Here is a 14,141-nt window from a genome sequence, read left to right as displayed (position 1 = left end):
AACAATAACGTTACCACTCTAATATGTCTTGCAATATCCGTGCGTGCAAAGGTTCTGCGCGATCCTCTTGTTCAATATTCTCTGGGTCTGAATCCGGCTCAAATTGATATGGAAATATTGACGCCATCCTTAACTAAACTTGCTGCTTTGGCAAGGGGTGGGGCAGTACTGAAACACCATCTAAACTGTTCGCCAATCACAACGCACTGGGATAGCTAACCAATCACATCACATTTCATTTTTCGGAAGGACGTTCATCAAACCCGGAACTAATCGAGCCGTTTATGCCAGACTGGGGAGAAAGGTGTTGTAATAATGTAAATTATGTGAAAAATAATGCGTTTTTCGAACCACCAAGCATGAGAGCATGTTCTAGTACACCCCCAAAACAAAATCAAGACATTGTAAAAGAGCATAATAGGACTCCTTTAAATAAGACAAGTAAATATAAAAAAATATATATTTTTAATATATATTTTAACAAAAAATATTTTGTATATGTATTATAGCTAATTTAATGTGTTAATTATATTTATATATAAACACTTTTCCGTGTAATACTTCCTGATAATTTACTCACCCCCATGTCATCCAAGATGTTCATGTCTTTCTTTCTTCAGTCAAAAAGAAATTAAGGTTTTTGAGGAAAACATTCCAGGATTTTTCTTCATATAGTGGACTTCAGTGGGGATCAGTGGGTTGAAGGTACAAACTGCAGTTTCAATGCAGCTTCAAAGGGTTCTACACGATCCCAGTCTAGGAAAAAAAATCTTATCTAGCAAAATGATTGGTCGTTTTCTGAAAAAATACAAATTTACATACTTTTTAACCACAAATGCCTGTCTTGCTCTAGCTCGACCTCACGCATTACATAATCACGTTGGAAAGGTCATGTGTGACGTCAGCGGAAGTACTGACCCAGTGTTTACAATGCGAACATGCAAAGAAAGTCAAATGCCCTTTACAAAAAAAAAAGGTAAAACAATTATGTTGGATGATTTTGAAGTTGGAGGAGAAAATTAGATTAAGTTTTTCGCCCTACCCTGCCTTTTTGAACTAAAGTACAGACAAAAAACTAAACATGCTTGAATTTTTCAGCATGATTACGTAATGCATGAAGACATGCATCGCAGAGCTAGTGCAAGATGAGCAGTTGTGATTGTGTAGAGCCCTTTGAAGCTGCACTGAAACTGCAGTTTGTACCTTCAACCCGTTGATCCCCATTGAAGTCCATTATGTTTTCCTCAAAAATCTTCATTTCTTTTCGACGGAAGAAAGAATGTCATGAACATCTTGGATGACATGGGGTGAGTAAATTATCAGGATTTTTTTATTCTGGAAGTGAACTAGTCCTTTAACATGTAAAATTGACAACCCTAATTAAAAAAAATATTTGCAAAAGCTCCTAACACATCCTAACAGTGACTAAGAATGGAAACAGCCTCACTGGTTTTTAAAATGACATTTTGAGCTCTTGAATGTAGCACTTGTTGGATTCTGTATAACATTCCACTGGTTAAAATCAGAAGTGTTTCATTCCCTCCTAATTGTTCTGAGTTCAGCTCGACCTCATTGATCTGACACATAGTTGAGTCCAGGAATGTATCGCGCAAGGCAAGGCTCCTGCCGTCCACAGCTGGGCGGAGCTGCTCGAGATCTCCACTGAGTTATTTTAGAGGCTGGACCCTGCCAAGCAAGCGTGGTCACTGAAAGGCCACAATTTCTGAAACACCGATTCAGAGCCAGTCTCTCCCACGCACACTGAACCCTGAATTGGACAAAAAGGTGTAGAGCTATTTAGACATATTTGGGAAGTTATTGAGTTTGAGATCTGACTTAGAGCAACTGCTGGTTCATAGTGAAAAGAAATGTGAAGCATTATTATTTTTCATGGGTTTTCAGTCGGTCGTAGTAAATGTTTCAATGTAGGTGGTTTTACAAATCATCAAAACAGCTTTACACATAAAGAAATTAAGATTTCTGAGTGCACATTTAAAGAAAAACAAGGTTAATTTCACAGTAAAAGAAAAACAAATTTGATTATTGGAGTATGTTTGACAAGAACATACTGTTTCAGTCTTTCTACTTCACTGTCTTCGACACTTCACTGTCGTTTCTTTGTACTGTAACTGTTTACTGATTGTAAAAATTGTTTTGACACCAGTTTTATTTTTTTTCAGTGTTCTTAGTGTTAAACCTGGATCAAACCCTAGTTTTGAAATCAGAACCTTTCTGTGATCCGCAAATGTATCCTTAAATTGTTGTTTTTATGAAAGAACATCCTCTTGGCATGCAGTTTGTTCTCTTTTGGTTGTGAGAAACGTATCATCTAAAACAACTTCTGGACAGAAGTACCAGTGACTGACTGAAATTCATATCCGTCTGTATGAAGTCATTAATGTGGCCTCCACCGCAGACCCAGAGTCAGACAAACTCGCTTGACCACCTATTCTTTCCATGTCTCTTTTCTACTCCCTCTTTACGTTTTTGCTGCAACTCTTTCATTATCATACTTTTTGTCTGTTTATGTTTCTCTCTTTGTCTTTCTCACTCTCTCTTCCCACTGGGTAAAATGATTCACTATCTTGGTGGGTTTTTGTAGCTCATGTCTTGTCGCTGACCGCAGCATGCCATAATAATACACTGATTTCTCTCCTCTTTTCATTTGGTTAAGAGTTGAAAATTCTAAGTTCTCTGTCATATACCATAAAGCCAATAACATTGTATTAAATTACATAATATTGAGTCACAGTGGAAAAATTGTTTAAGTCAGCCCAGGCCATAAAAAGAGATAATTCCACGTGAGTGTGCAGTCCTCAGCAGAAATATGGGATAGCACTGTATCATTAAATACCAGTCTGCAGATTTCCACTTCTGTGGGCATTTTTGTGTGTGAAAGTCATTCAACGGTGCTGCTTTTCTGGAATAGGATCCTCATATATAAGCAGCAGTGCTGCACTGATCTAGCAACAAATCCTTCAGTATGCTACAGTTCTGCAATGTAACAATGAGTGAACATTAGGCCTCCTTCATGAAACATAGGCATGTAAATGTCAGTTTGTACAATTATTCTTATGTAAATGGTCATATTGAATTGAATGGAACAATACAAGTTACAGTGGTTTTACTAATGACTTACACATTTGTTCTGTTAGTGTTTGTATTTCTAGAAAAACATGCAATATCCTTTGCATATGAATGTGACCATTGTTTTTCTGTCTATTATTACTTAACATGATAATAATAATAATAATAAAATGAATAATAAAAATACTATAAATAATAACAATAATAATAATAAAATGAATAATAAAAAGCATATACAGTGGTGTGAAAAAGTGTTGCAAAAAATAAGAAACCAGGAAGGGGGCCAACACTTTTTCACACCACTGTAAATAATAATAATAATAATAATGATGATGATGATAATAATAATAATAATAATAATAATAGAAGTTATTATTATTATTAACAATAATAATAATAATTGGAACTACTTCATACCTATGTTTGAAGAAAAATGTATTATAATTTATTATAAATAATAATAGTAATAAATAATAATAATAATTATTATTATTATTATCATCATCATTGTCATTATTATCATCATTATTATTATTTGCCATGTTATAATTTATTATATTCCCTTATATATAATTCATATAATTCATCATAACAAATAATACAAATAATGAAATTAATAATAAAAATCATATAATAATAATAATAATAATAATGATGATTATTATAATTATTATTATAAAATGAATAATAAAAACCATATAAATAAATAAATAATAGAAGTTGCTATTAATAATAATAATAATAATAATAATGGTTTATTTATTGATCTTTGCACATATAGCTATGAGGTCATTCAGTTCTGACCACAAATTTATAATACAACTCGGAGTAGGATTTTGAACCAATGAGATTTCATTTTGGATGGAAAAGCCAGGGGCTACAAATTAGAAACCAAGCAACAGTTGTCGTTTTCATTCATTTCTTGTGGCAAGTTAGGAGAAACACTCTGACACTTTTGTAGTTACTGTAAATCTCTAATTCTGAAATTTCAAAGATGAAATTCTCCTTCTGATGTTCAGGGCGTCTCCATGACCCAGAGGATCAGCCCATGCTCCAGTTTAGCTAGCAGCACAGCATCGCCCCCTCCTGGCAGCCCCTGCTCCACGTTACCCGCTGGAGCCCCGGGTAACATGGGCACCAGAGACTGTGCTTACGGTTCCATCACGAGTCCCACCTCCACCCTGGAGAGCCGAGACAGCGGCATTATAGGTCAGAGACTTTCTGTGGCTTGTTTTAGTAACAGAAATAAATGCTAATCATTGATGTACATATACAAAAATGACAGTTGAAAAATGTCCCTGTTTCAAATCTCCCATTGCTTTCTTGCAGCAACGCTCACGAGTTACTCAGAGAATGCCGAGCACGGAGGAAAACACAGCGAGGGCTCGCGGGGCAGCCTCAAACTCTGGCAGGCGCAGAAGTCAATGGGTGCAGACTCCTTTCTTTATCGGGTGGATGAAAACATGGCCGCCTCCACATACAGCCTCAACAAAATCCCAGAGAGGAGTCTGGAGCATTCCATCTCTCACTCCGCCCACTCCATCCCCCTCTACCTCATGCCCCGCCCCAACTCTGTGGCCGGTAAGTTTCCACACCTGTCCGTGTTTCCATTTATGGCTATCTTCAGAATATTGTATGAATATGTCAGAATACTGTACAGTATGTCTAAGTATTATATGAAATATCAGTGTGCAGTATGCATACTGTATAATTATTAACAATTTGTATTCAACTTTTGGCAGTCGAGTCAATGAGTCAAGAAAGACACTGAAATCACACTTGATAATGTGTCCAGTTCATTTGTCTCATTGCAAACTGTGTTATCCAGTGTGTCTGTCAAATTTTGGCAATTATAGTTAAAAAATTGCATGCTATAGTATATGTGCATACTGCCAAAATAGTACTAGTAGTATAATGGCGCTTTTCCACTGCGTGGTACGACTCGGCTCGGTACGGCTCAGTACGGCACAGCACGGTTCGGCTCGGCACGGTTTGCGTTTCCACTGCAGTTCAGTACCGCTTTAGAGTGGGCGGGATTATTCACATGTCGTTATAGTTGCGCCGCCTCTACTACCACGACTCCTAAAAAAAACATTTTCATTCCGCATCGCCCCATCAAGCTCTCACTGGATCCGCTCCTCTGCTATCAACGAGAGGAACGTCTGTACTTCCGCAACAGACAACAAAACTTTTTGGTTGTTAAAAAAAAGGTGCGCTCGTTCAAAACAGTTGCGTTCAGTCCTTCGCTGGTTGTGTTGATTTAAATCTAGCGGTTCCATTGTGTTCAGTGGCAAGTTCGCAAGTTCAGTGACGCAGATAGTGACGATTCTCTCCGGCTAATCCGTGATCAGCAGAGTTTACACGTCACGTTTTGGTAACGGTACGGTTCACTTGGAACCTCAACCGAGGTGGTACTAAAAAAAGTACCAGGTACTGTACCCAGTGGAAAACCCCCAAAAGTGAACCGTACCGAGCCGTACCGTGCCGTACCATGAAGTGGAAAAGCGCCATAAGTAGTGTGCCAGTCGAAACATACCTTGTTAGAATAGATTAGATTCAACTTTGCCACTGTGCAGAGTACAGTACAAAGCCAATGAATAATAGAAGCATCTAACCAATATAAATTTAAATGTAGAAATAAACGTAATATAGAAATGTATAAATAATTTAATTGTTCATATAAATATTAATTCTCAAATTATAAATAAATAAATGTATAATATAATATAATATAATAATGCATCTAGAATGAAAATAAAACTGAATTAATGTGACCATAATTTGTTTAGCCTACAGTTAGTCTATACTATATTACATATACTAAATATAGTTATAGTTTAGGCTACTTAACAATGTTACATCATATTCTTTACAACATTATTATTATTGTTGTTGTTGTTGTTGTTGTTATTATTGCTGTTGATATGGTTATAAAGAATGATAAAAAATATAATTTGTTAACCTTATTGTAGGCTGCATAAATAATCAAATTATGGTCACATGAATTAAATGATTAAGCATGTGTTGCTATCCATTTTATAAACATTCAATTTACTTTATCATGCCAATTTCTTCTAGAATATATGTGCCTATACCTACATTGCTTTGCTTCCTTTGAGTCATTTCAGTAACTCCGTTTCAGTCGTTTCATTTCAGTTGTTATTTAACCCTAGATTAACTGTAAAATGGCAGAAACCTGCATATTATGCTGAGCTAGTCAAGACTCAGCCCAGCATTCAAATCCTGTTCGCTACAAACAGTCACATTCATCTTTCACCGCATGTGAATATTTGGAGTCAGCTCTGTGTGAAACTCATTCAGCTGAGGCTCTTTGAACACTTCTGTTCATGAATGGTGAACTGCGGAGACAGGAAATATCCCACATAATCCAGACCCTAAAAGTCAACAGACACGTGTTTCCAATTCCCTTAAAATGTCAAGGTCAGTAAAAGCACATAGCGATTACTGTGAGAGCTATAGAAGTGGCCCTCTTCTCAGCTTTATGGGCCATTTAAACTCTGGAGCAGCTTCTAGCTCCTGATGCTGCCCCGTTACAACAAAGCAAGGACGTCTGCGTGAATCTCCTCCAGGTTTTATGAAGGATTTGTGATTTGTGCTGCTGGTTTTGGATCCACATGTGAGAAAATAGTATCAAACTCAGTCGCTCAGTTTTAAGTACTGTAGATTTATTTTTTTTTACTGTCAGCTTTGGATTTTTGAAGGTTTGCTATAAGAAATTTCCAATATAAAGTAAATTAAATGTTTATAAAATGAATATTTCTACCTCTAAAGTCTGATTGAATAATGCAAGCTTTATTTAATTAATGTGACCATCACTTGTTTATTTACTCAGCCTATACAGTTAGGTTAACAAACTATATTGCTTAATGTTTATCATTCTTTATAATTAGCGTAACAACAACAGCAATAATAATAATAAGAAGAAGAATTTTACATAAAACAATAATAATTTTATTTATTTTTATTTTATTTTTTCAATTCAGTTCAATCCATTAGTATAAAGGTGTAAAGTCAGTCAATCAGATTAGAGTTTATCAGATCAAGAAAATATGCAGACAGTATCCAGGTTTCCACCTATTATAGTTAGGCAAATTTTGGGATATCGTAGAAAAAAGTTATTATTATTATTCATATTAGTATTATTATTATTAATAATAATAATAATAATAATAATAATAATAATTTGAGAATTATTGTTCATATTAATAATTCATTTATTTTTATTTATCTATTTATCTTTGAACATATGGTTAGGAAGTTGTTTATTTTAATCAATTCACCTGTCTTTCTGAATTTTCAAAGTTTCAAATTAACATAACTTCAAAGTGGCATGCAAAAAAAGTATAAAAAGCATGCACGTTAGTGAAGTGAAGGCCGCTGGCATCAGCACTGAGTGAATGACGTGATCTATTTGTCTTTTTTCCTACTCTCCTCACCTCTCTCTCATGCTTTCTCTCTCCCCCTGATTTTCTTTCTTACTCATGCATGCTCGCCTCTCACGCTTTTCCTGTCTTTCACTCTCTTCCCTCTTTTCATTTCTTTCTCTTTCTCTCCTTATCCCACCCACTCATTCCTTCACCTCCTCTGTGTGTCTCTCTGTTTGTCTTTCATTCCATCTTCCCCTTTCAAAACCTGTCTGATCTCTGAGTTCAAGATGCATTTGATTATTCTTTTGAACAGAAAGACTGGTATGAGTTTTGACATGTTCTCCTGTGTGCACTTCCTGTCGCATATACACACATTCACCTTCACATATGTACATAAAAACATAGATATGTATAAGTAGATGCCTTATTAGTGGCTGTTTCATGATGAAATTTTTCGCCCCAAATCGCGTGGATTCCTTTTGAAATGTCTGGATTTTGTCCGTGACCATTCACCAAACAAAGGTAAATGTGACCGCATCTTAAGCCTTTTTTTAAGGTGGAAATTGCTAGTCTGATCACCTAGTAAAGCATACGTTATTATATTATGTTTATCTTCCATAGTATTTTGTAAGGACACCAACAGAAACCAAGTTTAGAGATAAGTAGATGTGCACATGTTCAGACGTTTGGTGTAAAATGCAGACGTGCCTTCTGGACCAGTTGATGGGAGCCCAAGTCATTGTGACACATTTCAAGCGGCTGTAAATCCAGCAACACAGTCATGCCAGCCAGACAGTCTGCAGTGCAGATGGAGGTGGTGGGGTTGGGCAGGAGAAATAATGGTGTCTAGGATATTTTTTACATTTTACAATGATAACCATAGTTTTTGCCAATATACAGTTAACGGTGTATGTGGTCTCATAAGGCCTGTTCACAAAAGGAACGATGCCTATAAAGATAACAATAACTATATAAGCATCCACACCAACAGACAATAATGTTCTGTTTATTTTTAGCATATGGTGCGGTTATGTAGTCTGCTTGGTCAATTGGGTGAATTCTGATTGGTCAATGTTTTTATCGTTCATCAGCTAGAAAACAATTGCTCTGTAAGTGATTAGCGTTCCTCTTTGTCATTATCGTTTTATCACTGTGTGGTGTTTACTATTCTGATTATTAAAACTTTATAATGATCATCTTTGGTGTGAACAGGTCTTTACACTGACGGAGATTCGATCTTAATTTATTATGGATTTACAGTAGTAACATATAGCTGCCGAATTTTGACATCTTTCCCAGCTTTTGCAAACTTTGTCATTGATAGAGTGCTGCAGCTGTGACATCAAAACCCAGAAGACTATTTCGACACTGGTTCCTTCGAGATTTTCCTAAGGGTTTTTATATATATATTTTTAAATAAGAACTGTGGTAAACATAGCTTGACGATACTTTGACGTTTTTTTCAACGTTCTTATGTAGTTACGTATTAGAAACATACGTTTTATAATATAAACGTAACTGCTTTAAAATGAGTGTTTTACAGTATAGGTATGTGTAATTCACGTTGTAGAGCAAAACGTCAAAGTATCATCAAGTTATGTTTACCACAGACCTTATTTTACTCATGAGTTGTATGAAAACCAATAGGAAAATCTCAAAGGAACCACTGGCCAATTAGTTTTCCAGGTTTTGACGTCAATGCTGCAGTTCTCTAAAGTTCCCGCTCAAACGTGATGTTCTCTTAGGGGAGGTTTAAATTACTAAACTGTTGTTCCCCACATGTAACCAACAGGAAGTTGTCATTTGTACACATGTACCATGGGGCCATGGATGGTTTTCTGAAATCCGTCTTCGATTAAACACATTAGCACAGAAGGAAAGGCTTTCCTTAGGATGTGGCACCTTGCTTTGATGGTGGCCACTTGTCCATAACACCAGTGCTAACACTGCAACAATAATGTTAGCTGTTGTTAAATAGTTTCAAAAGCTCTCTCCAGCTGCTTTGAGGTGAGATCAATTCAGTGGCCACCCACTGTGTTCTTAATACTCTTGTGTATCAAGCCGCCATGAACTTTCCTCCTCATTAGCAAAGAAAAAAGGGGCTCAAAATTCATGCACGAATTTTCATGAAAGCTAATAACAACAAGCTAAGCAAACACAAGCTCTGATAGAGTTCGTCAAAGGGTTTGACTCATCACTAACAGCAAATAGAACCATGGTATTACCATGTTTTTGATAGTACCCATAATATCACTGTTTTCTTAGGAAATGCCTTGTAAAATAGCTTGGAGTAGCATGTTGTATCAAGTCATTTTGAGTAAAAACTTGTGCCCTTACAAAAATTAACCATGGTTTTACTACAAATAAAACCTAAATAAACGTAGTTAATACAGTTAAACCACAAATTAACTGTTGTTTTGCAACACTGACCATATTTTAACCATGGTATATGTAGTAAAACTGTGGTTATACAAATGATAACCAATCCACCAAAAAACATTGTTTTTACTTCTATAATCATTTACGAACATAGTGTATATTCAGATACAATCTTATATTATTTTTACCATGGTAAATATGAGACAAATGAACTGGACACATTATCAAGTGTAATTTCAGTGTCTTTCTTGACTCATTGACTCGACTGCCAAAAGTTTAATAAAAATGGTTAATAATTATACAGTATGCATACTGCACACTGATATTTCATATAATAATTAGACATAATGTACAGTATTCTGACATATTCATACAGTATTCTGAAGCTAGCCATAAATGGAAACACCGGCAGTTGGTTTATTAAACAAAAATACTATGTTAGATTTACTTCGTAGCTGAAGTTGAGAGTTGATTAATTTCAGGTGAAGTTAAACTGACAGCACACTTATGAATGCTGTTGAAAACTTTCTCTGATTTTGGAACAACAAGCTCCTTCTGGAACCGGTTTGCCAGAATATGTTTGCTTCTTTTTAATAGCTTCACTTCATTTGCTTGGCTGCTGAAATGAGGAAATGCATAATAAATGGTTTCTGTTTTTCACTGTTATTGTTGTGTATTCTCCCTCTGTTGAATATGTATGTGGGTGGCATGAGTTTAAATAGAGTTTGTCAATCTCTCTCTCTCACTCTATTTCTCAATTTTCAATTTAAATTCAGAATTTATTTCAGTGTTCAATTTCAACTTTAATTAGTACTTTATTGACATGAATATTTTAAATATAATATCGCCCAAGCGTCAATGCACACACAAAAAAGGGGGGAAAAAAAGAGTCATTTTTAAAGAATATAAAAAATGTCATATTAATCTAATATTGAAAATGTTAAACTATATTTTTAAAATATTAAAAGTAGCCTGAATTCCCCCTCTCTTTCACAGCCACTAGTTCAGCTCACCTGGAGGATCTTGCGTATCTGGATGAGCAGAGACAGGCTCCACTGCGCACGTCTTTGCGTATGCCACGACAAAACTCCAGTTCCAGCCGTTCTGGACAAGCTGACATGAGAGGTGTGTATATTTTTCCTAGATTTATTAAATGTCCACTCTTCAATCCTTTCACTTCACCCACCACCTTGTGTATATTACCAGTCACAAGTGTAGACAGACCTACTCATTCTATGTCAAGTCTAAGTCGAGTCACATTTATTTGTATAGCAATTTATACAATACGGATTGTTTCAAAGCAGCTTTAAATAGCAGTATTGTTTAAAGGTTCTTCAATTATGAAACAAATACAATTTTAGCTGTAAAGCAGCTCTAAAAAGACAATAGTGTCATTAATCAGCTCAATTTAGTTCAATAGCAGTGTGATTGCAAAGTTCATTAGTTATGAAGCAAACTATAAAGCAGCTCTATAAGATAATAACACAAAGATAAATAAGTATGGAAATTATTTATTGACCAAAAAATGTAAATCCAAACAAAATTATATTTGATTTTTTTTTTTAAATAGCCATCCTTTGTCTAGATTCCAGCTCAGCACATTTAGGAGGTCTTTTTAAATAGTATTGAAGGGTTTCAGATGTAGCTTATATTGAATATTTGTTGGCTGCTTTTCTCTCACTTCCTGCTCCAACCAGATTTTTTTTTAAAAGAAGGAAAAAGTCATAAATTATATATTTTCATAACTCCAGAAGCCTTTAGATCAGCAGTCTTTTCATGCAAAACATAAATTCAGTCATATCAGCTTGCTGGGGGTGTTGCTACTCATTTTACACACAAAGTGAAAAGCCAATCATAACAGCTGTCGTTTACATATAAGGTGCTGTAGAAATATAGCCAGCTTAGTCTGAGAGAGGGTAGAAAATGGTCATTTAAATCTCAATTATGACTGATTTTGGTGATTTTGAATTACCGAAATAAATGAACTTTTCCATGACATTCTAATTTATTGAGATGCACCTGTATAAGTGGACTCTAGGGGAAACAAAAATAGAATTCTACAAAATAATAGAATATGTCCCTTCTAAAATTTACCTTTGCAATGTAATGACGTCTGTGTGTGTGTGTGTCTTGCCTCTCGTACATCTGCCCTCCGCTACACACAGCATGTCCCATTAAAACCCTCAACACACTCCGCAGCTCTTCCGTGGATCACTCTCCCCCCTCGTCCTGCTGTTCTCGGTTTCCCCTTTGGACTGCCGTGCCATAATCTGTCTCCTGTCCAGATCAATGTATTGACTTCCTATTAGCATTAGCTCTGGCTCATCTGTCAGAGCTCGGCCTGCTGTCTAAAGCTCACAGTCAAGGCTCCACACATCCTAAATCATGCTGGCTGGGAGCGAGCCTCGGAGGTCTGGGTTTCCTCTCAGATTCAGTCAGAAATCCAATAGCTTGAGTCGCAATTCACCAAATAACCTGTATATTTCAGGATGATCGCACAGGTGACAAAACAGTGGAGGTAGACTGTATCTGTGTGCTTATTCATACACCCTTTTCACATTCCTGGTGTTCTCAGAAGCAGATGTCATGATAGTTGGGTAAACGTCTATAGTATGGTGAAGGAAAACTACAACAAATATCGGTAACACTTTATTTTAAGGTGTCCTTTTTATACATATTACATCTACTTACTATTATAATAACAACTAATTATGCATAATTACATACAAGTAACCCTAAGCCAAACCCTAATCCTATCCACATATAGTAAGTGCATGTAGTTAATTAATATTACTCAGTACTTAAATGTATAATTACACTGTAACAAGGACACCTTAAAATAAAATGTAACCCAAATATAATTTTTGTGTTCCCATTTGCGCCAAAAGCAAAAGAACAAATCCATGATAGTGTTTCTATGCAAAAGAGGAAAAAATATAGAGAGATCGATTACATTAGGCAGAAAAGAGAAGGATGTCAAATGGGCCGTCATTTCCTCTGCCGGTGTATTAGAAACCCTCATGCAGTAGCATTAACTAGTATTATGTAATTTAATGCCATACAACACAAAATGTAGTGTTATCAATGCGCATTTTTTAAAGTGCCCCTATTATGGATTTTTGAAAATGACCTTTCATGCAGTGTGTAACACAGCTCTAAGTGAATGAAAACATCCTGCAAAGTTTTAAATCTGAAAGTATGCCGTGTATAAAGTTATTGTCTTTTAAAAGAAAGAGTCGACTCTGAATCATTGAAACTATTCGTTTTTAAAATGAATCCCAAGCCGTTTCATGATGACTTCAACATGAAACATTAGCATATTGCCTGGCCACTTGTTGGTCTTTTTGCATTGGTCTGAATGAAAATGCAGATTCATTCTTTGCCACTAGGTGCCGCTTTTTTAACCAAAATATGAACCATTCATTACCCATAATAGGGGCACTTTAAATGAAAATGTAAAACAAAAAACTTTGCCAGATTTACAATATTAGTTGTTGAATGTGGAAACGCATTGTCATATTTTGTTAAAAGTGTTCATAGTGATGTGATGCTCAAACTGTACATCAGGCATGAGGTATACAAACGTAATACTGTAGATGGTAATTCTACCACAATGTAGATAATGGCATAATTTGACCGCAATTACAAGCAGGTTCTTTCATGTATAAGTATAGTAATCTTTCAGAAGGCATTAAAAGCCTTTTCCACTAGTAATAATCGCGCTTAATAGTGGAAAACATTTGGGGATGTGAACCCGCTATAGCTGTACCATGAAAGGAGATTTTATATATATATTCTACTAAAAAAGCAATGAGTTCACTTTTCTTTTTGCCTCGTCTTTATTACAACCTCCCTGTCTCTAGTTCTTTATAGCCGTATTACTGCTCGGCTGCCCTGGTTTCTATCTCTCTCCTTCTTTGTCTGTTTCTTGCCCTTTTTTCTAAAGTGTCTGCTAGAACCTCGCCCCATATAACTCCGCCCACCCCTTTATGCTAATGACCAGATAATTAACTCACATGTTATCAGGCTAATTAATAGTCCACATGCAAATGGAGGGATAAATAACCTCATAATATGCTCCATCACACTTGTTGCAGCATACTCCTATACAGTCAGGAAATTATACATAATTTATGCTAATTGCACTGAAGATTTCCTCCCAATATCTCTGTCCTGCTTTGACATGACACTTGCCTTGAATATTATCAGTAATTGGGATTAATGATAATACGTATGAAACGTATAAGAATAATGAAGACTTTACGACTGAATATGAATATTAGATGA

General features: G+C 35.7%; 1 protein-coding gene across 4 annotated transcripts in view; it reads left to right on the top strand.

Annotated features, from left to right (window-relative positions):
• Nucleotides 1-14,141, top strand: part of tanc2a (tetratricopeptide repeat, ankyrin repeat and coiled-coil containing 2a) — a 163,654-nt gene that overhangs the window by 128,188 nt on the left and 21,325 nt on the right. For all 4 annotated transcript variants that reach the window (XM_016452399.1, XM_016452401.1, XM_016452402.1 and 1 more), the window contains 3 exons: nucleotides 4,107-4,296; nucleotides 4,417-4,668; nucleotides 10,851-10,979. In XM_016452399.1, the coding sequence (XP_016307885.1) occupies nucleotides 4,107-4,296; nucleotides 4,417-4,668; nucleotides 10,851-10,979 (571 nt within the window). The remainder of the gene's footprint in view (nucleotides 1-4,106; nucleotides 4,297-4,416; nucleotides 4,669-10,850; nucleotides 10,980-14,141) is intronic.

The sequence above is a fragment of the Sinocyclocheilus anshuiensis genome, unplaced genomic scaffold (genome assembly GCF_001515605.1).
Source record: "Sinocyclocheilus anshuiensis isolate Anshui unplaced genomic scaffold, SAMN03320099.WGS_v1.1 scaffold11, whole genome shotgun sequence".
NCBI classification, from domain to species: Eukaryota; Metazoa; Chordata; class Actinopteri; order Cypriniformes; family Cyprinidae; genus Sinocyclocheilus; species Sinocyclocheilus anshuiensis.
This window is presented reverse-complemented; position numbering and strand designations above follow the sequence as displayed.